The 27,522-nt window shown below is 56.3% G+C and overlaps 11 protein-coding genes and 1 non-coding gene across 12 annotated transcripts; 6 read left to right on the top strand and 6 right to left on the bottom strand.

Moving 5' to 3' along the window:
• Positions 1 to 10: 10 nt before the first annotated feature.
• B0H64DRAFT_403264 (uncharacterized protein) lies at positions 11 to 1,219 on the bottom strand. The gene has a single exon (XM_062804292.1). The coding sequence runs from the start codon at positions 949 to 951 to the stop codon at positions 145 to 147; it is 807 nt and encodes a 268-aa protein (XP_062656506.1). The 5' UTR covers positions 952 to 1,219; the 3' UTR covers positions 11 to 144.
• Positions 1,220 to 1,815: 596 nt separating this feature from the next.
• Positions 1,816 to 6,227, top strand: B0H64DRAFT_204172 (uncharacterized protein). Its single transcript, XM_062799311.1, has 7 exons — positions 1,816 to 2,356; positions 2,414 to 2,664; positions 2,732 to 2,756; positions 2,833 to 3,405; positions 3,472 to 5,308; positions 5,362 to 5,524; positions 5,607 to 6,227. The coding sequence occupies exons 1-7, from the start codon at positions 1,926 to 1,928 to the stop codon at positions 5,981 to 5,983; spliced, it is 3,657 nt and encodes a 1,218-aa protein (XP_062656505.1). The 5' UTR covers positions 1,816 to 1,925; the 3' UTR covers positions 5,984 to 6,227.
• A 1,446-nt stretch (positions 6,228 to 7,673) lies between these two features.
• B0H64DRAFT_403257 (uncharacterized protein) lies at positions 7,674 to 8,931 on the top strand. Its single transcript, XM_062804291.1, has 2 exons — positions 7,674 to 8,297; positions 8,365 to 8,931. Exons 1-2 carry the CDS (start codon positions 7,954 to 7,956, stop codon positions 8,741 to 8,743), a joined length of 723 nt encoding a protein of 240 aa, XP_062656504.1. The 5' UTR covers positions 7,674 to 7,953; the 3' UTR covers positions 8,744 to 8,931.
• Positions 8,932 to 9,205: 274 nt separating this feature from the next.
• Positions 9,206 to 11,122, bottom strand: B0H64DRAFT_464864 (major facilitator superfamily domain-containing protein). Its single transcript, XM_062807641.1, has 4 exons — positions 10,785 to 11,122; positions 10,404 to 10,685; positions 9,884 to 10,295; positions 9,206 to 9,800 (listed from the first exon to the last, which is right to left on the bottom strand). The coding sequence occupies exons 1-4, from the start codon at positions 10,999 to 11,001 to the stop codon at positions 9,365 to 9,367; spliced, it is 1,347 nt and encodes a 448-aa protein (XP_062656503.1). The 5' UTR covers positions 11,002 to 11,122; the 3' UTR covers positions 9,206 to 9,364.
• Positions 11,123 to 11,386: 264 nt separating this feature from the next.
• Positions 11,387 to 12,624, top strand: B0H64DRAFT_434271 (KR domain-containing protein; the record flags this gene model as incomplete). Its single annotated transcript, XM_062806083.1, has 3 exons — positions 11,387 to 11,691; positions 11,769 to 12,206; positions 12,375 to 12,624. 3 exons carry the CDS (start codon positions 11,387 to 11,389, stop codon positions 12,445 to 12,447), a joined length of 816 nt encoding a protein of 271 aa, XP_062656502.1. The 3' UTR covers positions 12,448 to 12,624.
• A 4-nt stretch (positions 12,625 to 12,628) lies between these two features.
• B0H64DRAFT_204140 (uncharacterized protein) lies at positions 12,629 to 14,605 on the top strand. Its single transcript, XM_062799310.1, has 2 exons — positions 12,629 to 13,345; positions 13,418 to 14,605. The coding sequence occupies exons 1-2, from the start codon at positions 12,830 to 12,832 to the stop codon at positions 14,483 to 14,485; spliced, it is 1,584 nt and encodes a 527-aa protein (XP_062656501.1). The 5' UTR covers positions 12,629 to 12,829; the 3' UTR covers positions 14,486 to 14,605.
• B0H64DRAFT_464856 (uncharacterized protein) lies at positions 14,606 to 15,981 on the top strand. Its single transcript, XM_062807640.1, has one exon. The coding sequence runs from the start codon at positions 14,726 to 14,728 to the stop codon at positions 15,761 to 15,763; it is 1,038 nt and encodes a 345-aa protein (XP_062656500.1). The 5' UTR covers positions 14,606 to 14,725; the 3' UTR covers positions 15,764 to 15,981.
• Positions 15,982 to 16,001: 20 nt separating this feature from the next.
• B0H64DRAFT_t118 lies at positions 16,002 to 16,072 on the bottom strand. The gene has a single exon. It is a non-coding gene; the product is annotated as a tRNA-Gly (tRNA).
• A 1,993-nt stretch (positions 16,073 to 18,065) lies between these two features.
• B0H64DRAFT_434269 (kinase-like domain-containing protein) lies at positions 18,066 to 18,906 on the bottom strand (the record flags this gene model as incomplete). Its single annotated transcript, XM_062806082.1, has 2 exons — positions 18,066 to 18,534; positions 18,574 to 18,906. The coding sequence occupies 2 exons, from the start codon at positions 18,904 to 18,906 to the stop codon at positions 18,175 to 18,177; spliced, it is 693 nt and encodes a 230-aa protein (XP_062656499.1). The 3' UTR covers positions 18,066 to 18,174.
• A 1,499-nt stretch (positions 18,907 to 20,405) lies between these two features.
• On the top strand, positions 20,406 to 23,207 carry B0H64DRAFT_434268 (uncharacterized protein). Its single transcript, XM_062806081.1, has 2 exons — positions 20,406 to 20,769; positions 20,836 to 23,207. Exons 1-2 carry the CDS (start codon positions 20,720 to 20,722, stop codon positions 23,048 to 23,050), a joined length of 2,265 nt encoding a protein of 754 aa, XP_062656498.1. The 5' UTR covers positions 20,406 to 20,719; the 3' UTR covers positions 23,051 to 23,207.
• Positions 23,208 to 23,829: 622 nt separating this feature from the next.
• Positions 23,830 to 24,415, bottom strand: B0H64DRAFT_375963 (uncharacterized protein; the record flags this gene model as incomplete). The annotated part of the gene is made up of 2 exons (XM_062802447.1): positions 23,830 to 24,110; positions 24,220 to 24,415. 2 exons carry the CDS (start codon positions 24,413 to 24,415, stop codon positions 23,830 to 23,832), a joined length of 477 nt encoding a protein of 158 aa, XP_062656497.1.
• Positions 24,416 to 25,369: 954 nt separating this feature from the next.
• On the bottom strand, positions 25,370 to 26,482 carry B0H64DRAFT_326557 (ClpP/crotonase-like domain-containing protein; the record flags this gene model as incomplete). Its single annotated transcript, XM_062800744.1, has 2 exons — positions 25,370 to 25,982; positions 26,058 to 26,482. The coding sequence occupies 2 exons, from the start codon at positions 26,480 to 26,482 to the stop codon at positions 25,370 to 25,372; spliced, it is 1,038 nt and encodes a 345-aa protein (XP_062656496.1).
• Positions 26,483 to 27,522: the final 1,040 nt, after the last annotated feature.

The raw sequence follows: 27,522 nt of genomic DNA, 5'->3' as shown, positions 1-27,522 counted from the left end.
CGTTGACTGCGGGTTATGGCCCCCTAAGATACGTGATGTTATTCGTTCCCAACAGCATAAAATGATCTAGAGAATACCTCGGTCTGTCAAAGCCCCGTGTTCTGAGATACAATCCATTACTTGTCTTCACATTGTATATTTGGCCTAAAAACCTTCGGGGTGTCCCTTCACCCACTCTGCAACCTCCTTGCACGGCGCAACCCATATTTCCCCATCCTCACTGATCCTCTTCAAGACCGCCTTCATCACCTCAAACTTCTCTTCACTTGTCTGCAGGAACGGATGGAACAATATGGACATGAAACCACCCGTCTTGACAGTCTCATCAATCTCGCGCATCAACCACCCTTTAAACTCTCCAGGACTCAGCAATATCTCCCTCTCCCCATACTCTTTCCGAATCCCACCAAACTTCTCCATATACCAAAACGCATCCACCGCCCTCCACTCAAACGGCAACACCACCACCCCTTCCCTTCCCATCCCAAACTCTCCCAACGGCGAAACATACTCCACCCCCCGCTCCCTCAACAACCCCCAACTCCGTTCATTCACCACACCCCCAGGCGGCCTAAACCCCACATACCGCACCCCCTGCGCCTCCGCCGCCTCCCAACTCCTCTCAAAGCTCTCCCTTTCCTGCTCCTCACCCAGCCCACCCCAGACCTCATGCTGAAACCCATGCCACGCGACCTCGTGGCCCGCGCGGGCCAGGGCCTGCACGGCGTCCGGGTACACGCCCAGGCTCCAGGCCTCGGCGAAGTAGGTGGCGCGCACGCGGTGCTCGTCCAGCAGCGCCAGCATGCGCGGCAGCTGGTCGGTCACGGCGGGGTGCGTGCCGACGGGGCCTGCCCAGGTGCCCTTGAGCATGTCTTGCGCTTCGCCGAGGTTGTCCATGGTGAAGGAGATGGCGGCTTTGTAGGGGGGTGGCCAGCGCGGTGGGGGGGGCATGGTGGATGGTGGATTTGGAGGGTTGGATGAGTGGGGTTTTTGGATGTGTGTGTTGGTGGTTGGGCGATGAGGGTTTTGGGTTGGGAAGTTAGGATCTTAACGAGTGGAAGGCCAGTGGAGGCTAACCTACATGTATCCCCTTAGCAGTGATGACATGGTGCCCTCCCGACTGGTTCTTCTCAAAGCTCGGCAGTTGCAAACTTGTGTCGCTCGGCGGGGAATTCACGTCACCCACTGCACCATTTTAGGCAAGAGGGGCAAAATGGCCATCAAAAGGGTGAGAACTGCCACTAAGATGTAGGTAATTACCTGGTACCTACCTGTTCTTCCGTCTTCTAATGACCATTCCCACTTTTATCTTTCGGACCACAAACAACATTAAGCATTTGATACAAATACCACTCTGACAAGAGTCCGACTACTTCTTTCGTTGCGTAATAGATATCGAAGTACCTCGGTAATTATTCCGACTAGAAGACCACTCTAGTCGAGAAATTCCATTGTCTCTCCGCCGTTGTACGTACATAGGTACCTACCTACTTGATACCTCCCGCCCTTAGTACCTAGGTAGGTGTACACAGCATAATATTCGTATACAGATAGGTGTCTACGACCTACTCGGCCCGTTTTCCAGGCTCCCGATCGGGTCTCGGGTATTTCCACGCAATCCGCTAGACTATCGCAAATCCAAACAACCCCGCTCCCACGCCTCCTTTTTTTCCACGTCAATCTTCTCAAAATCTCTCGCAACATGTTGACGTTTACGGGGGTTCGTGGCCGGAATTCCAGCGAGACTGGTGGGGGGTCGAGGGCGTGATTTGCGCAGCGGCCTGCTGCCAAGACGCCGACTGCGCACAAAGCTGCCAGTGCCAGCCCCTCCCCTCCTCAGTTTCCCCCGTTTCCATGCCGAGAAGCAGAAACCGGACCCCAACAGTACCAACCGAGGTGCTCTAAAGTGGTAGGCGAACGGCGCCATGGCGGACCCCCTGAGTACCATTGCAAACGTAATAGCGGTACTCAAACTCGCTTCGGCAGCGACCAAGTACATCAAAGAGGTCAAACAGGCATCGTCAGATCGCCTTCGCCTCCGAGATGAACTCCGCAGCACCACCTGCCTGCTTGAGATGCTCAAAGACAGGCTGGAAGACTCGCAATATTCCGAAGACAGCGACGCAGAGACGTTGAAACCCCATTCAATCGCTTCGCTTGAAGGAGGAGATGGCCCGCTCGAATTGTTCAGGCAGGTGTTGGAAGACATCATCAGCAAACTAGCGCCCCAGAACCGCCTCAGTCGGCTTGCCCAGTCTTTCACTTGGCCATTTGATAAGAAAGACGTTGCTGAGCTCGTCTCTACGCTGGAACGACTCAAGAGTCACTTCACCTTGGTCATGCAGAACGACCTCGTGTAAGAGCACCAACCAACTTGGTCACCATACTTCGCCCGGTACTGACGGTTCCTGAGCGAGCTCACAAAACTTTCTCATCTCAAACTCGACAACATTCAACGAGAGGTAGAGAACGCTAGATCAAGATCCCTAGACAATGAGAGCCAAAAAGTCATCCTTTGGGTCAGCACCCTGGCCTACCGCCCGAGACACCTCGACGTGCTCGAAAACGCACAGCCCGGGACTGGGACTTGGTTTCTCAGCCATCCCACCTTCAAAGCATGGGTCGATGGGACAGCTGGCGACGTGCTTTGGTGCCCAGGAATTCGTGGGTAAACCCGAAGAGCTTACCGAGCTTACTTTCCTTGCGCATGCTGATGATGATCTACCCGCAGCCGGAGCTGGCAAGACGATATTAGCGTGGGTATCTCGAGCGTTTATGCCAGTCCTATTTTCTTTGCCCTCAAGCACGCTAACCGTGACTTTGTTCTTCAAGGTCCTTGATCATCGACAACTTGGAGCGGGAGCACGGCTTTCACGATACCATTTGCACCTATGTGTATTGCAACTACACTAAGAGACAAGAGCAAACTGCCGTAGCGTTGCTCTCGAGTCTACTACAGCAAGTCCTCCAACACATCACCACTACGACTGTACCGGTGGAAATACAGTCACTTTATCAGCTACACAAGAAACACGGCACCCGGCCGACCCTCGCTCAGGTTACTGACATCCTGCGGATTTTAACTGCCAGCTTCTCCGTCTTTCGCGTTGTCGTCGATGCGCTAGACGAATGTGCTGAGTCCGACGATGACGCCCTCCGTTTCATAGCTGCCGTTCGGTCCTTGGGCCCATCCGTTCAGCTCCTTTGCACCTCCCGGTTCTCAACTGTGTTTGAAAGGTACTTTGATGGGGCTCAGAGGATCGAGATATCCGCCCAGAGTGAAGACATCCGGATCTACTTAGACTCGCAAATACAGCAGCAGCCGGGCCTTGCACGGCACGTCCGGGCTGACTCGAGCTTGAAAGACGAAATAATCGACGCCATCGTTGGGGAATTTCATGGAATGTACGTGTTGCCCGCTCCATTCTTCGAAGACCTCGGACTTTTGCTGACTACCTACACGTCTGCCAGGTTTCTATTGGCAAAGCTTCACCTTGAATCTCTCTCCAAGAAGATCAACCGTAAGGCCATCCGCGTCGCTCTCAAAACATTGCCGACGACCCTCGACGCTACATATTCCGAAGCGGTCGAACGAATCTACAACCAAGCTCCAGACCTTGTTGAGGTCGCTGAATCGGTCCTGTTTTGGGTCATCTGCGTCAAGCGACCCCTGACGGTGCTTGAACTGCGCCATGCGTATGCCACTCGGGAGCTTCCTGATGATACGCCTCTTGAAGACGACGACTTGCCCGACGGGGAGATACTCACCAGCACCTGCGGCGGCCTCATCAAAGTGGACGGAGAATCGCAGACGGTGCGAGTAGTCCACTATACTGCGCAGGAATATTTCGAGAGGTCCCACACCCAAAACCTCTACGCAGCTCGGCGAGACTTGGCAAGTATTAGCCTTGCCTATCTTACTCTGCCAAACCTTTCCGACGGTCCCTGCTCGACAGATAAGACCATGGCTCGGCGGCTCGAACAGTACCCCTTCCTGGACTACGCTTCAACCTACTGGGGCGAGGACATTGGTAAACTGTCTGACGACGATCTTGAGGCCATGCGGGCCAGAATAGATCGGTTTCTCTTCAACAAGGGTTCGCTAGAAGTCGCCTGCCAGGTTCAATACCTACCGCGCATCCGTTATTTGCGTTGGAGTCAGGAATATCCGAGGAACGTTCCACCCCTTGTCGTTGCCGCAGGTTTCAGCATGCCGCAAGTTCTCAAGAGGCTCATAACTGATGTGGGCCTCCACGTCGAATCCCGTGGAACTGACCGCGTGACAGCCCTCATCCGTGCCGCCGTATGTGGCATTGCCGACAACGTTAGAGCCCTTGTTGAACAGGGGGCTGACTTAGAGGCTCGCGATTACATGGAGGAGACTGCCTTACAGAAAGCCGCGGGGAAGGGAGCCGTCGATGCTCTCAGGACCTTGATAGATGTGGGCGCAGATGTCAACGCCCGATCACCCGACTGGACGTCGCTCATGAGCGCTGTTTCCTCCAACAATGTGGAGGCTGTCGAGATGCTGGTTTTGGCAGGGGCAGACACTGCGACTGAGACCGTGTGGGGTGAAACCGCATTAACGCTTGCATTGCGCAACGGTCAGGAACCTATCGCGAGCTTTCTTACGAATCAGGGGGTCTCCCTTCCGCGGAATCCCACTGGACGCCGTGCTTCCGTAACCGCTTCACGCAAAGGCATGCGCGACCTCGTACGACGCCTCACAGCTGACTATGGCGCTATCGCCGCGAGGCCACTACAGCGCCAATCATCCAGAGTAGCCGCAGGCTTGACAAGGATCCAAGAGGAAGCAGAGCCTCCAGATGCAATTGCAACACGGGTACCTATACCAGGGCAACCCGCGCGTCCCGAAATCGACGAGGGAGACTTCATGGGTTTATTAGAAGGACTGGAGTACAGTGTTGGTTTCACGACCATGTATGAATTAGGGAATTTGCTTGGATCCGGTCACTTTGCAACAGTGCGCTCGTGTATCAACCGAGTAACAGGCGTGGCAGCCGCTGCCAAAGTCTTTCACGACGTCGACAAGTGGGAGGGCTCAGCCGAGAAGCTGGCGTCTGTGCGAAGGGAGGTTACAGTCCTATCGAAGCTCCGAGGAGGGTCACATCCTGCCATTATACAGATCATGCATCTTTTTGCTGATTATAACGATCGGAGAATACTCCTCGTCACAGAGCTGGCCAGTGCAGGAGAGCTGTTCCATTTGATCTCACGCCGCCAGAAGCTATCGGAGCAGCAGACCCGCACAATCTTCGTGCAGTTGTTGTCGGCACTGGAGTTTCTAGTAAGTTGCAGAGCTTTGCTTATATCGCCATACAACAGCTAACTGGTCCATAGCACGACCGCGGCTTAATACACAGGGACATCAAGCCAGAGAATATACTCCTGACTGACGAGGAGAGTTTATCAATAAAGCTAGCCGACTTCGGGCTAGCCAAGCAAATTCCTGACGATTCAGGCCTCTGGCATTATAACGCGACGCTGTGCGGAACGCCGAGTTGTACGTCTGGCCGTGGTGCTTTTTCTTTTGTTGCAAGCCCGACTACCTGATTGATGTCCGCATCTGCTAATGTTGACTCTAGATGTGGCCCCGGAGATTATCTGCAAGTCTCATCTCCAACGGAAATCCGGAACCCCGACAGACATATGGTCCTGTGGTGTTGTGCTGTACATCTGCCTTTGTGGGTTTCCACCTTTCTCGGATGAACTCAAAAGAGAGGACTTCCCCTACGACCTGGCCGATCAGATTCGGGCGGGGATGTTCGACTATCCGTCCCCTTACTGGGACCCCATCCCTGATTCAGCGTTGGACTTGATTGACAGCATGATCGTTGTGGACATGGAGAAGCGGTTTTCTGCCCGGGAGTGCCTTGAACACGTGTGGATGGCAAACGATGCACCCACGATACTAGAAGGGGAGGGGGGCGTGAGGTCGGCCAGCCCTGAACCACTCAACTGATGTACCTACACTGCACCAGAAGAACCAAGCGTCGAGCAACACCTTCAGAGAGCGCCAACTTACTGGCATAATCTCGGAACACAAAATCCTCGCTACTACTTGGACGGTTCATCTACTTGCGCTTTTAGTATACTTCCGAAAAGTATAGGGTGGAGATGACCTACCTGGCCTTTGGTGGTCGACGGGAGAGATGTTCCGGACGTGGTAATATCCTCGCTTCTGACGGCGGTGAAAAGGTCTTTTTGGGAACATTGTGGTCGTTAAATGAACCGTTTTGTATACAGGATTGGTGTTTGGGACAGACGCGAGCACTAATGGGTCGAAGAGGCTTGGGGTAGGGTTCGACTTGTCTACCGTGGGATTAGATGGCCGAAGACACTCCCGTTGAGCCAGCTGCAGGGCGGTCAACTACTCACCGGCTGTGGATTCAGTCAGGCATCATATCAAGTTGCGGTAGTCTAAAGCAAGGGCACGGCTCGTATTAACGGATGAGGAGTAACACAACGACACTGTTGTTCTACGGGACTCTTGTCGAGTATACGCCCTCGCTGCTTTGTCCCCCGCACAATGATATGTCCCTGGTGAGCCTCCAAATCCCGACAAAGAACTTAATTACACACAATACGCCCCTTGGAGCCATGTCGATCGTACCCATTCTACATCTGTGGGGGGCTTGTCCCGTGGACAGGTGGTTCCAACAATTTATGATTTGAGTCACAGAGCAACACAACACTTATTGAAACAACAAAGGAGGACGTTCTGGGTACATGGGCCCTCTCCACTATATATAAACGGCCGAGAATTGTGAATTTGTCAATGACCCAGGATTACTTCGTTGATCTACCGCTACTCAGTCATCTTCTAACAAGCAGCACAGGAAAGGAACATCGACGAAAATGTCTGACCAACCTGCTCAGCCTTACCAAGCTGGGAGGGAAGCTGGCAAAGACGACTCCTCCAAATCTGCCACCCCCTTCTCGCCACTTCGTCCTGCCACGACCTTCGCTGAGATGGGTGTCCCTTTCCACCAAGACGTGCCTAATCCTCCGAAGATTGGTGTACTAGCTTCTACTGTGCGAACTATCACAAACCTGAAGGTGAATGTGAAGAAGTCAAAGGCCAAGTCTTCCGAGGCGGAAAATAACAAGAAGACTACTCCGCTGGCAATGAGTCGTGGCACTAACAGCGTTCCCAACCCTAAGTTGCTCATCCCAAAACGTCCGGCCCCAGGCGCCCCCCAGATCCCGCCTCTGAGGCTCCCCTCTCCGGAGTCACCCATGAGCAACAGCACCAAGGATCCTATCCCCAATTACTCTCGGAAGATTTACCCTTTCCTTGATGCTAACTAGACAAAATATGAGGAGCTATTAGAACTCGGTATATTGGTTGTAGCAACCCAATCTGAAAACTGCGGGGAAAATAAGAAAGTGACATGCTTACTGCCACCTGATTCTCTTGATTCACGACGATCTGTGGTATCTGAATGGACCATGTGAGGCCCAGCTTACCTATTTTGTATGTTGGAGTCCCCACCTCAGCCCTGTTGCTCCCGTCCGGCGTCCTCCGCCATAAGCGTGGCAGTGTGGATGTCTTTTCGTTGGGTGCGAGTCCTCAGCCAAGCGTTGGCGCAGCCCCCAAGTGCCTGCAAGCTGCAGGCACAGGCATGATCAGGAACCAACAAGCCTCGAGGGGAGCGGGCCAACAAATGTTTAAAACATGCCTATAATTACAATCTTGCCTTGCCTTGCCTTGCCAACAGTTTTTGCCCCCATGCCGCGTCTTATTATTCCCCTTGCAATGCCTAACAGCCGTATTTAAGTATCTGAAGCCCCTATTTCTCTGAACTCTGCAGGCTTCTAGGATAATACGTACACGACGTATTCTTGCCGAGAAATTTGAACCGATCAGGTGTTCCTCTTTAACCCAAGCAGAACTCGCACTACCCCCCAAATCACGATCAACACTTTTCAATGGAAGTTTCCAATGCCGACCCTCCCTCGACCGAGGCCGCCGCCGCCGCCAACGCCTCGGATCTTGACAGTCCTGTCCGGGTATTGGTCCAGACCCAAACGCACCTCGTCCCCGGCGACAAAACTACCCATTTCGGGGAGAGATACGACGCAATGGTCAGCCTGATCTGCCAGCACGTATGGCAGCGCGAGTACGACCAATTTCGCGAGCGCGACTGGAGCTACCACTGCCACTTTGCCGTGGACAACGTCGAGTGTTGGTTCCTTATCGACCACCACGGCCCGGACCCGACTCCGCCGCCGGACCCGCCGCTTATATGGTATCGATGGACCGGAACAAAATTGTTTGTCTGCCTCAACCTCTCCGGTTACCTGCTGCTGTGGCTGTTTAACTTACTGCTGCTATAATAGTATGATAGTCCACGGCCGGCCCCCTAGTGGCGTGCGTCGTGAGCTCCAGTATTATCCATTCGAACGGGTTGCACACTATATCCTTACAGAGGAGTACCCTAGACGACGAACTCCAAGGGTTTACAAATCCCGCGACGAGGAAATACGTGTGAAGCGCCATATGCTCCGCCATACTTTGCTCAGTAACCTCTGCTTGACCGAGGAGCTTCTACGATTTGTAAAAGATTTTCCTGACGCGGCAGAAAGGGTGAAGGCACGGGTTCCACCGGAGGCTTGGGCGAGGCTCGAGGATCCTTCGGAGTTCGTGATGCCACTCGAGCCGGACGAGGGCCATACCTGGGCTGAGTCCTCAGACCGGGTTGAATGTCCGGAGAGTTAGACGGGACTCCAGTACACACACAATCATATTTTCGATGTGTTCATCATGGGCTGGCCCCATTGGGTGCCCTAGCAGGTAGACTTGGAACTCGGAAATCCCGCTGTCGGTACTGTGGAGGAATCCTCCTTTAGCTGGTCTAAAACATGAAACGGTGTGCCCTAGCACCTTGGAATATCAATGCCCCTGAGCCAGTCCGTATCTGAAAAGTCCCCTAACCCGGTGCCAACCATCAGTTATGTCCCCAGCACGGGCATGTGAATATCTCACGGGTTGCACACTCCACCGGGGTTATCTAGCTCCCTAGGCCCTGGCTGGAAGGAGGAAGAAGAGAATTTGATTGCAAGCTTCGGTATTCTCTTGATTTAGGGTCCTTGAACAAAGCCGTGGCACCACAGCCTGGTATTTGTAGACGGAACAATTTGCACGATTGAGTCAGGTATCCTGTGACGAGACATTTCTATCCCATATTGGTTGAGGCGTGACGCCCTTCACCAGCATCAACAATTCATCCCCCACTGCTGTGACAAAGCACTATAGGTATCAGGCCAATGTTACGCCTTCTCGACGCGCCCCTGTGAATTTGAGTTGTGGGCGCGTGTGTGTGCATCGCCTCCATTGTCTTTAAAAAGCCGCCCAAACCTTCTTGGAGTAGAGAGTCCTGGCGTAGAAGACAACGGCCGATCCAGCGAGAGACATGACACCTCCAAAGATCTTGACGTGCAGCCAGCCATCGTCAACCGAACTCGCGCTCCGCAAGATGCGCCCGCCGATGGGCGCCATGGTGAGGGCGGGAAGCGAGAGGACGAGCATGACGACGCCGATCCGGTAGCCGATCTGAGGCAAAGGGGACACGGAGGCCGGCAGGGCCGCGAGGAGGCTGACGAAGGCGCCGGAGAGGAAGCCGAACGTGACGGCGAAGCCGATGGCGGCGGACTGGTGTGTGGCCGGGATCCAGAGGGCCAGCTCGACGATCCCCGAGGCGGCACCAGCGATGACGAACACGTTCCATCGGCCGGCGATATCAGACCAGTATCCAGAGCCCAGACGGCCGAAAAGGCTTTGTAATGTAAGCAAGGTCAGCCACCTGTCAAGCAAACCCCAGTGTTTCCAGCCCAAGGTGGGTACGGGGGTTGGACTCACCTCGCACCGTTGAAGATGGCCACCAGGTAGAGCGACATGGACATGTGAGCCTGCTCCAAAGCCTGCAAGGCCAAGTAGTTGACAGGAATGAAGATGCCGTACATCAGGATGAACATTCCCAGTAACATGACGACGAAAGGGAACTCCTTGAAGGGAGCGGCCAGGGTTGCGGCCGGCGTCTTCTTGGGCGCTGGCGCTGTTCTCGGCCGGAGGGTGAATATTGCGACGATTTGCGAAGACAAGATGAGAAAGGCGGCGATCCGCATGGCCCAGGGATACCCGGTGCTCGGATTCTGGATCAGGCGATTGATCATGATGGGGAAGACGACGCCGCCGAGAGACGAGCCGGTCACCATGACGCCCATCGCGAGGCCTCTCTTTTTATGAAACCAGGTTGCGATAGTTGCAATCGCTGTTGTGGGTGTGTATGTTGTTAGCAAGGAATCTAGATTTCCCGTGTGAGGTCAAGGAGTTGGAATGGACCACGAGGTCGTGGGACCTGGAATTTGAAGAAACCTACCGGGCGAGTACAAGAAGCTAAGACCGATGGCACTACAAACGCCCTGGGCCAAGAGGAACTGATAGTACTCGGTTGCCAGGGATGCCATCATGAGTCCAAAAACATGCAAGAAGGTGCCGACCAAAATGAGCGGCGTCGGGCCATACTTGTCAAACAAGAAGCCGACGGCAGGCCCTAGGAAAAAGAGGAAAAAGATCTCGAGCGACGGGATCCATGAGATGGTGCTGCTGTCGTAGTCCCTGAGAGGACCAAATTCGTAATAGCTTTGAAAGACGCCCACGCCTGCCAAAGGAGTTAGGGTCTGCACCGATACCAAGAAGATGTCGGTGCCAGGTAAATGCTCCATGTCAGCTTCGGGACGGGCCGGTAAAGCTTACTTACTGTTCATCCAGCCGAAGCTCGTGAAGGAGCAGCACCAGGCGCCGAGAACAGCGAGCCAGGCGCCTGTGCCGCCATCAGGGGGACCGTCGGCTTGCAGCTGCTGTACCTCGTTTTCTGAATTGTTGTCAGGACCATGAAACAGCTGTGATTCGTCGGATGTTTGGAACACCCCCTCCCTGGTATCACTGTCGGTTGGCGCAGCCTTTTCCAAAGACATGTTTTCCTGCTTGCGAAGACCACTTTGGGGAACGAGAATTGATAACTGTGCGAGTCAGAGACAAAGGATCTCGAGAAAAGAAAACAAGGGATAAGTTGGTGACGGCGTTATAAAGTAGCTGGAAGCCTTCCTCTGTTTTCGTTTAACGGAATGTCCGCGGCAGCTGTCCGGAGGCTACCCGGCCTACGTCTGCGACCTCGCTCGCTTACCAACACGGAAGCAAATGGAGCGGCACCCGGGACTTTACAAATACGAAAAACCAGCTTCCGCTGGAAAGGTATCTAGGTAATCATCTAGGATCCGGAAGCGTCTTGGGGTTGCATAAAGACGCGGCTCGTGATCCCGGACGGAATTTGGCCGCACTTCGTCCACAATCCCGGTACGCATGGTCGTTAACATCACCAATCTCGCCAGCCTGCGCGCCGCCGTCACCGCGATCGGGGCCGACATGCCTCCCATCGGCGGGGTGATGAACGGGGCCATGCTCCCGCGAGACCGGCTCTTCCAGAACATGCCGTGGGTCGACTTCGCGGCCGTGCTGGCACCCAAAGTCGCCGAATCTCGGAACCTGGACGCCGTCTTGTACGAGGACGAAAAGAAGGAGCCACTTGCCTTCTTCATCTGCCTCTCGTCCATCACGTCCATCGCCGGGAACGTGGGGCAGTCGGCATACGCGAGCTGGCCGCGTCGGTGCTGCACATCGCCATCCTGACGTGCTCCGGCTGCATTCATCGCAGCGACGCCGCGCACACCGAAACCATGAACAGGTCCCTCCGGACGCGCTATCACAACCAGGCGGAGCCGGATCTGCACGCGATGATGGCCGAGGCCGTTGTCGGCGGCCGTGACAGTGACGGTGACAGTGACGGTGACAGCAGTCACAGCACGGCCAGTGGTAAGCTCATCACGGGCCTGCGCACCGTGTTCGAGGGCGAGAAGCAGCGGCCACAAAACCCGCATCTTGCGCTCTATCTCCGGGACGACGGGGGCGATGATTTAGACACCAGAGGAGAGCGTGGTGCGGCGGCGATGAGCGTGCAGGCACAGCTGACCGAGGTCGGCGCCGATAACGACGCGGGCCAGCAAAGAGCCATGTTGAAGAAGGCCTTCGCAATCGCTCTGGGCAGGCTGCTCGAGATAGACCCGGCTACGATCGACCCGGTGGCCGACACAGTCGGGTACTCTCGGACCTCGTCCAAGGTCGTGTACGTCGTACGGGCATCAAGCGATTTCGACTTTCCTACATTTTCAGAGAGGTAGCCATATCATTGTCGGCAACGCAAATGGTGCTGCAGAGGTGGTTTCGATAAATGCTGCAGAGGCTATAGGCTTGAGAGAGAGCCAAAAAAAAAAAAAAAAAAAAATGAAAACAGAAGGCGAGAGCCTCTGCAGGATGGCGAGGTTGCCCTCGCCGAGGCGAAGCAATGGACCGTGGGAGCAATGTGAATGGCTTCAATTACGGCTTCCAAAAGCTCCAATGTTACCTCTTGAAGTGGGATCCACGAATCCTGCCCACTGGTGTTGTTCTGATCGGAGACCGGCTCGCGCGCCAAGACAGTCCAAGCGCTTCCAGGCTGCACCACACTGCCACAAACACAGCCACCCCCGCCGGTGAGAAATAAGCCTTGCCAAAAACTCGGGTGAATTGAGGCCACAATCTCACCAAGGAGGCCTCTACTTCCCACGACAAACAATAATTTGCAGCATAAAATCGGCATAGGCTGTGGAATTCTTGTCCACATCCACCATCCAAATACCCGTGTTCCGTAATTCGGGTCATCTATCCACGAGCCTTTGCATTTCATTGCACAACACTGCAAGTTTCACAATGAGCTCGCAGCCACCTTATTACGGTCAACCCCCGCCGCCGCAAGGCTACGGTGCCCCGCCTCCGGGTGGGCCCCCCAACCCGAATGCCGCCTATCAACAATACCCACCTCCCGGACCTCCGCCGCCGGGCCAAGCACCGGGCCAAGCGCCGGGCCAGCCTCCGTACCAGCAGCCGTACTATGGCTACCAGCCTGCACCCGTAAGCCCGCAACCCGGCGGCCAGTACCAGCCTCCCCCGCCCGGCGGCCAGCCAGGCCAGTACCAAAACCAGCAGTATCCCCCGAATCCGCAGTACGGACAACCTCCTCCTCCTCAGGGCGCCCCGTATGGCCAGCAGCCTCCTCAGGGTGCTCCGTATGGCCAGCATCCTCCTCAGGGCGCTCCGTATGGGCAACCCCCGCCTTCAAACGCGCCATATGGGCAACAGCCTCCTCCCCCCGGCCAGTACGGCGCGCAGCCTCCATACGGTCAACAGCAAACCGGCTATGCCCCTCCACCGCCCCAGGGTTATCCCGTAAGTATTTCCTCGAGTCCTTCTTGACCCCCTACCCGTCGCCCGGTCCACCGGCACTAACAACCACAATAGCCGCAGGGACAACAGCAGTGGCAGCAGCCTCCCCCGGGACACCCTCCGCATGGCACCCCCGGATATGGCGGGCCACCCGTTCAACCAACGCCGGCATCCCAAGGCTACGACATGGCACAGAAAGCCTGGGCCCAACCGGTCAACACTGCTACCGACGCCGAGGACTTGCGCCGCGCCATGAAGGGCATGGGCTGCGACGAGAAGGCGCTGATCCGAGTCCTCACTAGCCCGCAGTACGCCAATCCCTGGGCGTTGCAGCAGCTTGTGCGAGACTACAACAGCCGCTTCATCCGTAACCTCACCGAAGACATCACGAGCGAAACCCGCAGCGACCTCGAGACGGCGCTGCTGGCCCTCTTGCGCGGGCCCCTCGGGCACGACGTGTTCCTCCTCGACAAGGCGCTCAACCGCATGGGCACGGACGAGGACACGCTCATGGACGTGCTGCTGAACCGGAGCAACGCCGACATGCGCGCCATCGTGGCCGAGTACAAGCGCACGACGCACCGCGAGCTGCTCACGGACATCAAGGAGGACGTGGACGACGCGCTGTTCCGGCTGTGCAGCATGCTGTTGGCGGGGACGCGGGCCGAGGACGCGGCGCCCGTGCTGGCGCACGAGATCGACGCCAAGGTCACGGAGCTGCAGCGCGCGACCGAGGGCATGATCGGGGCCAACGCCGTCTCCGTGGCCCAGATCTTTGCGAGCAGCAACTCGGCCCAAATCGCCGCCCTCGCCGACGCCTACATGCGCAAGTACCACCGCCGCCTGGAGGACGTCATCGAGAAGGAGTTCCGCGGCGACATGGAGGACGCCCTGCTGCGCATGCTGCTAGCCGGCCAGAACCGCGCGATGGCCGACGCCCTGCGCCTGCGCGCGGCACTCATGAAGAGGAAGGATAAGTTGTTCATTAACCGGATGATCAGCCTGTACTGGGACTTCCCGCGGCTGGCGGCAGCGAAGGAGGCGTATAGGAAGAAGTACGGGTCGGCTTTGGCCAAGGATGTTCGGGATGTGTTCAAGGGGGATCATGAGGCCGTCCTACTAGCATTGCTCCGGGAGAAATAGTGGTCGATGGTAAATAGGTAGGTACCTAGCTATTACGGTTGTCGCGTCTGGTGTTGTGGGCGTCAAGAAACTCTTCGTTCTTCAGTGCCTCGGCTCCTTTTGCGAAGTGGTGAGTTGATTTCGATGTCGCCCCACTTTCCACCTTTTCACGCAACCCAAAGACCTTGAGTCGCTCAATTCGTCATCAACTCTTCACCAAAACCCATCAATTCGGTTTCGCACTCAACGGCCAACCCCAAAATGGAAGAACTCGCCATCCTCATCCTCGGCGCAGGCTGGACCGCGACCTTTCTCATTCCCCTCCTCGAATCCCGCAACATCTCCTTCGCCGCGACCACCACGACGGGCCACCCCGTCGCCGGCGCCCCCACTCTCCCCTTCAAATTCGACCCCTCCGCGCCAGAGGACCAGACCCGCGCCGCCATCGCCGCCCTGCCCCGCGCCCGCCACGTCCTCATCACCTTCCCGCTCACCGGCGCCGGCCCGAGCAAGCTCCTCATCGAGACCTACACCAGCACCCACCGCAGCGGCGGCGCCGCGCCATCCGCCCACCCCTCCTCCTCCTCATCATCCTCATCATCACCATCCTCATCCACTCCGCGCTTCATCCAGCTCGGCAGCGCGGGCATCTGGCAGCCCGGCTCCCCCTACCAACTCCAACTCCCCCAGTCCCAGTCCCAGTCCCAACCCCAATCTCAACCCCAACAACCCCAACAACCCCAACCCCAAGAAGACCATCCCCCCCCCTGGAAAACCCGGCACTCCCCCTACGCCACCGCCAACCCGCGCGCCATCGCCGAGGACGAGCTGCGCGCGCTCGGCGGCTGTGTGCTGAACCTGGCGGGCCTGTGGGGCGGGTCGCGCGCCGTGCGTGGCTGGGCTGGCCGTGTCGCGCCCGACAAGGCCGCGGTGAGGGGGAAGGGGAGTCTGCATCTGGTTCATGGGGTTGATGTCGCGAGGGTGGTGGTGAGGATCGTGGAGGGGGGTGGTGGGGATGGGGGGTGGTGGGAGAGGGTGGGCAGGGGCCAGCGGTGGATGGTTACGGATGGGTTTGTGTATGACTGGTGGGCGCTGTTGGCGGGGTGGGCGGAGGTGGAGGAGGGGAAGAGGGAGGAGGGGGGTGGGGTGACGGAGCAGGCGGGGTGGGTGTTTGAGTTGATGAGGGAGGAGGGGGTGAGGGCGTTGCCGAGGTCGATGGAGGCGTTGGGGAGGTGTTATGATACGAGGGAGTTTTGGGAGGCGTTTGGGTTGGTGCCGTTGAAGGGGAGGGTTGTGTGATCATGGTGGTGAGCATGGGGGACGGACCCGGCAAAAGAGTATTGTTTCGCATCAATTGGAAAACTGCATTGGTGCCTACTCTGCACATGAACCAAAAAGACCAACACAGCATGTGCATCTGGTTGGCCGAGACGGAGGGCAGCCGTTGGGTTCTCGCGACTTTCTAGTTTCACCCAGTCAGTTGTTCAAACAAGCAATGTCAAAAAAATCTGGTGACGATGTGCTGCCAGCAAAAGAATGCGTCAGCCGCGAATCGAACGCGGGGCCCATCGATGGCAACGATGGATTTTACCACTAAACCACTGACGCTGTTTTCTGATTGGATGTTGTGGGGTTTCCGTATTGAGACTGAACAAGACCATCTTTTTGACGGCACCAGGCTCAGGGACTGACGGCTCAGGGGCTGACAACAAAGGCAGCAGTGGCTGTTTCGGGAACGGTGGCTGTCACAAGCCCCCTAACTCCGTCGGCAACAGCCACGGCACAAAGTTTAAGAGTGCATGCAAGATGGGAAAACAGGCGAACGCCTGAGTCCGATTATACGCACACTCTTGCCCCCTTTTCCCTTCCTTAGCCGCTTGAAGTTACGGAGAATAGCTATCTGATCCATATGTAAATCCAGACCATTCCGTTGTGGCTGGCCCAATTCAGAGCAACGGCTGGGCTTCCGCCGGCCACCCCCGGGGCTGACCACCCTGGTAGCCACCCCGTCTCACGACGCCCTTCTGGTCCGCAGCCCCTGAATCGGCATGCACAGAGAACAAAGAAACTCTCCTCTCCTCTCTTCTCCTCTCTTCTCGGGGGATCCAAGAAACTGGCGGTTTCAACAGCCCCACCTCATCACACTACTTGTCAAAACTGAGCACAAAGAACTCCCATCGCTCTAACTACAAGGCATTGTTCAAGGGGCGTCTTGGCAGAGATGTGAGTGGTCCATCCCCTATCACAACTCCGAGAATGTGAGAAGTCCATCAGAAATGAGCAACCGTGGGCGCCGGTGGAAGCTCGAAGCTAGAGTTAGATAGATATAAGGTAGCAAGATGCAGTCCATCTTCTTGTCTGGTTTCAATCTCAACCAACTCAACTATCGCCCCCTATCCCGTCTCAGTATTCTCTTCTGTCGTGTCTTAGTTTGATACTCGTGATATGGGTATCCTAACTTCAGACGCATTGCGCAACAACACTGGCGCAATACTGGTCTGGGCTGCGGTCGTGCAGAACAAGGCCAGCAGCTGGCCCCCGAGCCTTCAAGTCGGGAGTCCATCGCCAGTCAGATCCCGAGCCCTGGGCGGGGAATCTTATGTGCGTGTTAAACTTCCATCATCACTCTTTCTTGGTAGTTCAATTGGTAGTAAATACACTTCTGGGCCTCTGACTAACACTCGAGACATCAGTACTACTGCTCCGGTCTGACCGATAACCATCCCAACAAGCGCATTCCGGTTTCAGCCATTGAACGACAACTGAGATATGCGCAGCAGCTCACGGCGAATCAAGCTCAGCTCAAATCTCACAAAGGTGTCTCTTACCCGCATCGCTTCTACAACTACCCCGAGGAACTGGGCTTGACAACCAACGGCCCCTGGCTAGAGTTCCCCCTTTTCACGTCCGGGGTATTTCAAGACGGCGGTCATGCAGGGTTTGTGAGGGTCATTTACCCCGAGAACTCAAGGGATGGCGGGCCGTATGATGTTATCTATCATGACCCCAACAATGAGAGGGAAGTTTGTGTTAGAGGCGGTGGTAAGAAAACGATTCGGGGGTTTTCGGTAGCCGTTCGTCAGAGGGCACGATACAATGGATCGTGATTGGCATGTCGCATGGGGCTTGAATGAGTAACTTGATACTGTTTTTGGTTATGATGTTGCTTGTTGCTCTCTTTGCTACCAATGAATCTTTGATGGCAATATGGAATGAGGGAGACGATCACGATCTAGACCAGTGTCTTCATTCATGGGTACCTAGCTAGGCATTCTAGCTTGTCAGCTTAGAATATACTCGCTGCACGAATCGACGAAGGTTCTGCAGGCAGATCTGTAAACACATCTACTCATTTCGACCGGTGACTAGGTGCGTGACCCCTCTTGATCATCGGGTCACAGATGCTTGTTTTAGTGTTAATCCAGTCTTCCAACTCCTTACTCCGTTACTTCCACCGCTCCGCCACGTCACTAGGAGAGAATGAAAAGTGTAACAGGTGCCCGCCAAAATCGTGCAGTTTCGCGGTTCTCTATTCCGACTCAACCGTATTGAAGCGAGGCACCAAGCAACAAGCACACCGCGCCGCACTGTCCAACCCCCCAAACTTCCCGCGGTGGCGTGTGCCGCAACAAGAACATGATACCCTGGTAGCTAGGTAGGAGTTGTCTAAAACCTATGTTTTATCTCACCGTTATCATCTCCCACCATCTTTAGCTCTTGTGTTGTGACACTACCACGCTGCTCACGTCTTGTCCCTTGAGAAAGGCGAGTAAGGCCGCTGAATCATCCACCTCCCCCTTTCGAGCAACCGAAGGCCCGTCCCTCCTATAGAACGGCATTTCAAAATTGGCGGGATAGAATCCGGCATACTCCCAGTCAATGATTGCCGTAATTTTCAGGGTGTTCGGATCCACAATAACGTTGTGCTGCGACAAGTCGTTGTGACAGAAAACATATTCCTTCTTCTCGGAACGGCGCAGATCCCAGTCGTCCTTGGTTGCCTGCCGCATCACCCGGTACGGTGGAATGACAATCCCAGAAGGCCCGCCTATGTGGTCCGATCGGAGCCCCTGGAGAGTTTCCAAGTGCTTGTCAAGCTGCTGACGCACCACCGCCATCTGATCGTCTGGTAGGTGGGCCATGGAGATGCCCTTGACATACTCGACAACGAGGTAGTAGGCTTCGTCGTCCTCAAAGTCGGCGTACACCGTCGGGACCGGGATGTCGGTGTGCTGGCGGATGTAGCGTAGCGTGTCCGCTTCGTTCTTGATGCGCTCCCCGTTGATGCGTGGGACATGGAGATTCCCCCGTTGGTTGGTGCGGAATTCCCTCGGCCGCAGGCTTCTCTTGATGAAAGCCCCGCCCCGGTGGTAGTACTTCCTCTCAAAGGTCGTCGCGAAGCAGCCTTCCTCGTAAAGCTCCTCTGGCTGTGTGGTGGGCATGGTTTATGTGTGGATGCGTTTGCGAACGATCGTTGAACGTTAGTAGCGTGACTTTATGCCGGGGATGGGATAGGTAAGGCTGTTCTCAGGGAAGTGAGATGGTAACGCAGAAGAACCCCAGCCGCGGTCAGCTAAGAACCCGGGTTTATAAAGGCCAGGCGATGACGTGAATAACAACTGGCTTGTTGTTTAACGGGTGTCGGACTAGATGTAGATGACATGAATCTAGGTTGAAGAACTAAAGTAGGCTGTTGGCCTTTGTGGTTCTTTGTTTTCTGGGTACCTTCACTTAAAGTTGTCACGGTTCTTATTAGGTCGCATAAAATTCATTGCAAGTGGTAATTCTGTTTCTATTTTGAGCGCCGAACGCGAATGCTATTATGCCTTTGTTAGAGGCATCTCCTCAACCCTGCAGTCCAAACTTGATAACCCAAGCCTTTGACTGCCACGAAAGGGAACATCCTCCTTCTCTCAAGCCTACGCCTCGAAGCTAATAACCCCCTCTCAACTCACCCCTCTCTACCTCCCCAGCAACCCACATCATGCTACGAGTAGTAGCTTCGTTGCTAGTATGTACAATCGGTCAGCTTCCAAGAGTACTTAGTTCGGTGCCTGGAAACAGCTGGGGCACTCGGACTGAGTGCTGGAGATCTTGGTACCGCACTTCTGGCACGAAACTACTTCGGAAGGCATTTTGATGTAGGGTTTGGGGGTGTAGATGAGGCGGGTGGTAGGTGAGTTGAGATGAAGGTTGGGTGGGATGTGTTTGATGTAGAGGATGATGATGGTACAGATTGTAGTTTGCAAGAGTGGGTTGTTCTCATTATATATTTCTCGTGTTCTTCCGAACCATGCATGGTCGGTTCTGAACAGTAGCGGCAACTCCAGTCAGCATTCAATGCCGGCATTGTGGTGTATTATCATTCTTTGTGGGTTAGACCATCTTTAAAACTTTGCCCCAACTCTGTTCAGGGAGAACATTGGTAGTTGTGAAAGACACCTTACATTGGCTTTCATACGTCAAATGCCAACGGAGTTACTAGAATGGCGAGGGATAAACCTGGAAAGAACACGGGTTTAATGGTTGTTCGATTTTACTTCAGCTCATCCTACATCCCACCTGCCGAAGTTAAACACGAGCTTAGCGAACAAGGGGCAATTGGATCACGGGGAAATAACCAAACTTCGATCATCCAAGCATAGATCTCGACGCCCGATGGCAATTAATGATAGTAGTAGGAAGAACGATCCCACAAAGTCCGCGGTTTGACGGTTTTGGATTGTAGAATAGATGTGGGTGATTAAGACTAAACGCAGTGATGATTATTTTTCATCTAACTTGAGCATCATGCCAAGCAACAAGACAGAAAGCCTAATTATGATACTCCGTGCGTGGACAAGGCCATTACCAAGTACACTTGCAACATGAGCATTATGGACAGAGAAAAAGACTGGTGTATCGTATCAGAACTACAAAGTTGGAGGCTTGCAGTTGGAGACTTGGAGTTGTCAACAAGCAGCAGCAGGTCTTGGCCAGGCACCCGGGCGAGCTGAAAAGTGATGCCCCACAGAAAGTGGCCCAAGCTCCCTCTTCGCGTCCTGCTTGACCAAGCGCGGCGAATTTTGAGGAACTCGAGCATTCCATGCAATTGACGGCACCCATCAACAAACTCGAGCCCGCTAAACTCCCGCGGACTCGTGCGACTACGACCCTGACCTTACATCCGACTCAGTTTCTACCATCGAAATATCCATCTGTGCTGGACCAACCCAATACTATCCTGTCATCGCCCGCATCCCCGCGATCGCGGCCATGCAGCCCGCTCCCAGAACGCGGCGCGCGCCGCAAAACACCCAACATACGTATGTCCGTCGCTGTGTCCCGAATGTGCGCCTGTTTGGCTAACCCTGGCATTTTGGGCACGGTAGGTACTCGCTCGACCGCCGGATACATGATGTGAAGACATACCCTGTCCAGTCTCCCCAGGGAGCGACCATCTTGATCTACGGCCACGAGAATGGGATCACAGTGGTTTGGCGCGGCGGCCGGCGGCTCAAACCTCCGAAGCAGTCAGTAAACGATAAACGGAACGGCGCACACTCGGGCGATGCGGTCATGATTATCGATTCGGACGATGAGGAGCCGACACCCGACGCTTTCGTCGACAAGCCCGAATTCCAAGATAGCCCGACCGCCGGTGCCGCGGTCCCCGAAATCATCCAAACTCTTGATCTTGCGCTGGGGACTGCTGTGCTTCACGTGGCGGTTCTGCCTATGCCGGCAAGCGCTGCTGAGGATGCCGCCTGGAACGGCGCCGGCATCCTCAGGAATAAGATCGTTTTTGCCGTCACCTGCGCAACCACGGATGTTTACGTGGTTACGGTGCCATTGACACCCCCTTCGCACGAGAGCAAGGCGAGGCCAGAGCTGCGGAAGAGTTTGTTGGCGGGCAATGCAGGCACAGGCGTGTGGGGAGAGACGTTAACTCTGCTGACGGGCCAGAGCCGCCCTTCCGGAGGACTTGCGCTCACACTAGTGAAGCAAAAGCCGGCGTCACGGAGCAGGTCATTGGAACGCGCTCCCTCCCAGGCGGCTCCCGTTACCCGGGCAATTGTTGCAGCACATTCGCGGGAAGCCAGTGGCATATTACGGCTCTGGGATGTCACCTTGGACGCGAAGCCCGGGGCCATCAACCGTGTAGAGCCATTCCAAACCGAGTACCTCCCGGCGCCGCTGACAAGTCTCACCTTCAACCCGACACACATCACCCAACTTCTCGCCATCACCTCCTCGCAAGCCGCCCGCATCTACGACTATGCTACAGCGGCCCTTCCTTCTGACGATGCCTCCGAAGGCCCGTTTCCGACACAAGGGTCCTGGCTGTTGTCGCTCTATGCCCCATTTGCCAGGGGACCTTCAATGTCGACTGCCCGAAAACCCATAGTGAGTGCTGAGTGGATTGCCCAGGGCCGCGCCGTTTTGGCTCTCCTCGCCGACGGACAATGGGGGATTTGGGATATCGACGGCGCCAGTCCTTCGGCCGGCGGCTCCGGCGGGCTCTTCAGCAAGGCGAATGCCGGACTGCGGGGCTCAGGAATCACAACTTTCTCTGTTTCGGGACAGCTGGAAGGGACCAGCCCACTTCGGAACCCCGGGACCCAGAAGACGCCCGCCGCGCCAGGGTCAGCAGGGGAGTTTGTGCCCATGACACCTCACTCACGACGCGACGCTATTGTCTCAGCCGTAACGAGCGGGTCAGAAAGACTGGCGACCGTACGTGGTGGTGTCACTGTCGCTCGCCTCACGCCACAAGGAACCGATCCCGGCGATGAGAGCGCTATCCTCTGGCTGGGGGGTACCGACCCTATCGTCTCGGTCATCCCTGTGATCTCTCGGTTCTGGGACTCCCAATTGCGCCGCGCCGTCGGCGGCGGCGTCAACCTCTGGAGCGGCGCCCAACCCACCCGCATGCTCCGCCTCACGGACCTCGGAGCGGGGCTTCTCGGCGAGCGGTGCACCGGTGCAGCTGCCATCCCCAAGTGTAGCGGGACCCCCAACACCAACAATAGCTCCTCTACAGCAAGGGAGGGCAGCGGCCCGAGCCACGCCGAGGGTCTACCCGTGGAGGTACTCCTCCAAGGCGAGAGCCGCCTCGTGGTCGTTCACGAGAGCGAAGACACCGGCTCGCTCACCAACCGCCTCCTCGGCGCCCGCAAGAAGCAGCGCGCCGACCTCGGCCCGACCAGGGCGATCCTGGCCTATCCGCCCCCGGAGAGACCGAACAGCACCAACGTGTCGTTCAACCTCAGCATCGCGCCGCGGCAGCCCAGCCAAACCGGCGGTCTGTTCCGGCCGCGCCCGCGCCCGTCGGTCAAGGGATCGTTCGACCAGTCCATGTCCATGGATGTGTTGCCGTCGACCGAGCTGCCCGACGAGACGCAGTCGGCGCCGTCGAGCCAGCAGGGGCTGATGTTTATCAACGATCTCAACTATGCTGCCGACCAGCCCGATGACGAGTTCGAGGTGGAGGGCCGCGATATCGAGCAGGAGCTGATGGATATCATGGATATTGATCGCGAGTTGGAGCAGCTGGAGCATGAGCGTGAGAAGGGGACGAAGAGGGTTTTCTTTGAGGGGGACTAGAGTGTGGAGGGCGAGGACTAGCGGGAGGAGAGACCCTTGCGCCGTGACACCGCCATTGCAGTCGGAGGTGTCTGGCGAGGCTGTAGGATACCCATCGGGCTACTAATGTTCTTTAGCGCGATCACGAGACGGAAATGAAGCATGTTTGAGTCAGCCAGGGGCACCGCCCCTGCAACGTTCCCTGTTTCCCTTCCATCCCCCATCACCTCTTCCCCTCCTCACGAACATTCCGCACGGCTTGGTGGAGCACAAGGCGAGATCCATCCTTGATCCAGCTCTGTATTCCGAGCGGTAGAATGAACACGGCTCGATCCGGCTGCTCACGCGGCGGGTCGGGTCTGCCGGCATCACTAGAGCGGCTGCTGCGGCAGTGCGCTGTTGCATTCTTGACCAAATGTTCTGCCCCGGCCTCGATCTGTCTGCTTCCGTCCTTGGATGGGGGCGACGGGGTCACGAGGCCGGGGGGTCGTGGTGTCGGTACATTTCTTTTTTCCTTCTTGACTACTGACTCGAGGGGTCTCCCCGTTTCCCATTTCCAACGTAGTCACCCGAACGTGTTGCATGTCACATGCATCCGAGCCAAACGCATGTCTCGATAGTCACAGCCCAATGCTCTTCAATCCCACGTAGCAAGCAGTAACCAACCAACCCACATGCATTTTACGAAGGCAAGCAAGCCTCCCCTACCCCAGAACTCCTGAGCATATCCTACAGCCGCCACCCGACTTCCTCCCCAAAACAGGAAACTCTTTAACACTCAACACCCACCCACCACTAACCTAACTCATCTTCTCCTTAACCTCCCCCACCTTCGCCTTCGCCTCCCCCGCCATCTCACTCGCCTTGCCCTTGGCCTGCTCCTTGGCACCCCGCGCCTCCCCGGCCAGCTCGCTGGCCTTGCCCTTGGCCTCGCCGGCCACCTCACTCGCTTTTCCCTTGGCTTCCCCAGCCACCTCGCTCGCTTTGCCCGCCGCCTCGCCCCGCAGCTCGGAGGCGCGGCCGGTCACCTTGCCCTCGGATACTTCGGAGGTGGCTTCTTTGATCTTGTTGGCGTACGCGCCTGTTAGGTTGGGTGGGGTGGTTAGGTACTGTCGGGGTTTTAAGGAGGTAGGAAGAGGGGGGGGGAGGCGGAGAGAGGGGTATGGAGGTTTGGGAAGGGGATAACGTACTGCCGATGTTGATGCCGTCTACGAGCGTGTCCGAGACCTTGCGGTCGACTGTCTTGAGTGTGTCCTTGGCGGCCTCGACAGGGTTTTTTTGACGGCGGGTGGTGGTGGTGAAGGCGGCGCGGGAGAGGGTGGATGTGGGGGTGGTGCTTGCCAGACGCCGGGTGATGGCGGCGGTTCGTGATGTGAGGGCTGACATGGTAGGTGGTTGTGGTGGTTAAGATGAATGTCAAAATGGAATTGGTTTGTGATTGGGATTGGTGACTCTAGTTGATGGTATTCCCAGTGATGGATTGCAATAAATTGGAAAGAGAATGTCTCTTGGGAAGCTTGGGTGGTGATTTAAAGTCCTCGAGTTTGGTATCATTCAGGAAATGTGTGGTGATGTCATCGGTCATTGATTGCCATGGTGTGTGTTGGTGCATTGCAACCAAAACCATACAGTGGCGGGTTCTCCAATGACGTTTCTCGGTGGGGGCGAAGAGGAAAGAGCTGCTCCAAAAGGCAATGGGAAATGGTAGTAATTACTAGGAAATAGATGTCACTCTGTAAAGCAAAGGATCTCCTCGAAGCTCTCCCCAAGCTCCAGGTTCAGCTTCGAGTAAAAGTGGAGCAGGTCTTGAGAGCTTCAACATCTCGGTTCAATGAGTTTGCTGAGGATCTTCATCAGACAGATATTGGACATGAGACGAAAAGTAAACATAATGTATAGATACATGATGCGTAGAACATAACAAACAAAAAAAGCTCACCGGCTAACTCTCTTCCCGTCGGTTGAAGAGAGGTAGCCGGCTACGAAACCTACCCGAAGGATCTATGGTTTGCATCGTTGGGGGTGTTGTGTCAGGCCACGACTAGAAAATTTACCACAAGACTCGAACCCTCGAGGTCTTGATCTGGGACTATCAGGTGCGTGCCTGGAGGACCAGCGCCAGTGCCCATTAAGCCGCTGCCCCCTTTGCCGTGGTCCTCGTTGGAATTCGAGAGCGCACACTATCCTTATGAATGGCCGTCGAGCACTGGCATTTCCGCTTTACTCTGTTCGCTTTTCCCGCCGTCATTAATTCATCCAGCCACACTTATGGCACCGCAATCACGAACAAGACGAAGCACTCAAGCCATCCGACCACATCAATTGCCACAACCCCCCACATCACCTCCCCTTAAACACAGGCTTCCTCTTCTCCGCAAACGCCCTCAACGCCTCATCCCGATCCTCCGTCCTCACTACCCTCTGATACATTTTATCTTCCACCGCCTCGCTCGGCTCCTCCACCGCCCGAATCGCCGCACGCACCGCAATCGGCCCGCCCTCGCAAATCTCCCCCGCCAACCTGACCGCCTCACTCAGCGCCGACCGCCGCGCCAGATCCAGCACCACCTTTTCACGCTCCTTCCCCTCCATCGCCTGCCACTCTTTCGCCTGCTCCTCACTCTCAGGCGCAATCTCCACCAGCCGGTCCGCCAAACCAAGAAAATACGCCTCGGGCGCCGACACGCGGCGGCCCGTCAGGATGAGGTCGCGCGCCCGCCCCACGCCGATCAGCGCCGGCAGCCGGTGCGTGCCGCCCGCGCCCGGGATGATGCCCAGCCGGGTCTCGGGCAGGCCGACGACGGCGTTGGAGGTCAGGACGCGGAAGTGCGTGGACAGGGCCAGCTCGAGGCCGCCGCCGAGCGCGAGGGAAGAGATGGCGGAGATGGTGGGGACGGGGAGGGCGGAGAGGGCGGTTAGGGTTGTGCGGAGGTTGAGGAGGAATGCGGCGGTTCTGTGTGGGAGGGGGGTGTTAGTTGAGGGAGGGAGGCGGGGTGGGGTTGGACGGGGATGGGGGTCGAGCACTCACTCCTCCTGGGTGAAGGTCTTGCGCTCTTTGAGGTCTGCGCCGGCGCAGAACGAGGTGTCGACCGCCGACGCGAGGATCAGGGCCCGTGTCGGACCCTTCTCATCCTCGCCTGCCACGCCGCCGAACCGTTTGTTCCATGACGGGGTCGGGATTTCCTCGCCCGTTGCGGCGTCGTACTGCGCGTGGACGGCGTCAATCTCGTCGCGCAGGGACGACAGCAGCCCCCGGGAGATGGCATTGCGTGCCGCCGGCCGATTGAGTTCGAGGATGCGGATGTGACCCGAGTTGGGGGCGGGGAGGTCTGTGACCCGAAGTAAGGGCCCGGTGTTGGCCTCGGTTGAGTACCGCGCATATCGGGGCGCCAATCGGCCGACGGCGCGCATGGTAGCCGACGCATTGAGCGTCAAAGTAAATCTCGGTGGCATCTTGGGTGGGTTGATTGACCGGCGGCGAATGCTGCAGTCGGCGACTTGGGGAGATATGGAGGGGGAGTGGGTGCTGTGTTGTTGAAGCCCACACTGGAGCTTTCCCTTGCGGCGGGATGACGTCTGGGCGGGCTCGGCTAACGTCGGCGACCACGCAAAGAGTGTTGCCGCGCCGACGTCCAAGATATCACCAAATACCCCTAAACGAGAAATGCTTCACGGCTTGAACATCGACGGACGAACGTTTATTCGGGTTGATTAGGTCCGACAATTGCATTTCTCAGCTTGAGTCGAACGGGGGATGAAACTGCCCAAGCACTAAAAATGAGGGTCGCGATCCCGTCGCCGCGCCAGTCCCCCCTAAACCGTAGAGGGGTTAATGGTGATTGCGCTGCGGGTTTTCCGATTTGCGTTGTACATCTCAAACCCTGCTCCCTCCATGGTTGGATGGCATCCCATACCTGAAGGCCGCCTTAGACGAGCGCAACTCATGTGTATTCATTCGCTGTCTCCACGACATCAAGCTTCCACAGTTGACATCTTAAAACGCCTGTGGGCCGGACCCGGATTCCCGACAGCCGGGCTCCTGGGACGGCGGGAGGAAGAAACGCAGCCCACCCCGCTTGTCCACACATCCGTGACTTGGGGTTTCGAGAGGCTCAGGGGATTTGGAAGCAAGCATGGGGCAGAGGTTGACCTCGTTAGTTAACTAATTAATTTTGAACAGCAACGGAGTCTCTTCCTCCACCCCGTTGAAGCAACCCCAGAACACAACCCAGGGAGGTGAGATTACAGATTACCATCGCGAACCCCCCAGATTCATTCCCACGGCGCGGCACAGTCTGAACCCTAACCCGTAAGATATCGGCGCAATACCTGCCTTGGCGAAAGTACCGTTTCACTTATCTCAGTGCTCAGATTCTCTTTTGTTTGGGTGCGTGGCTGGCAGGTGGACCGGGACGCCTGCCCACCCAATTTACCTGTAAATTTGTCGTACCGTACAGTATGGGGCCCACTTTTACCCAGAATTCCGAAAAGAG

The sequence above is a fragment of the Chaetomium fimeti genome, assembly GCF_033439085.1.
Source record: "Chaetomium fimeti strain CBS 168.71 chromosome Unknown B0H64scaffold_6, whole genome shotgun sequence".
Lineage (NCBI taxonomy): Eukaryota > Fungi > Ascomycota > Sordariomycetes > Sordariales > Chaetomiaceae > Chaetomium > Chaetomium fimeti.
This window is presented reverse-complemented; position numbering and strand designations above follow the sequence as displayed.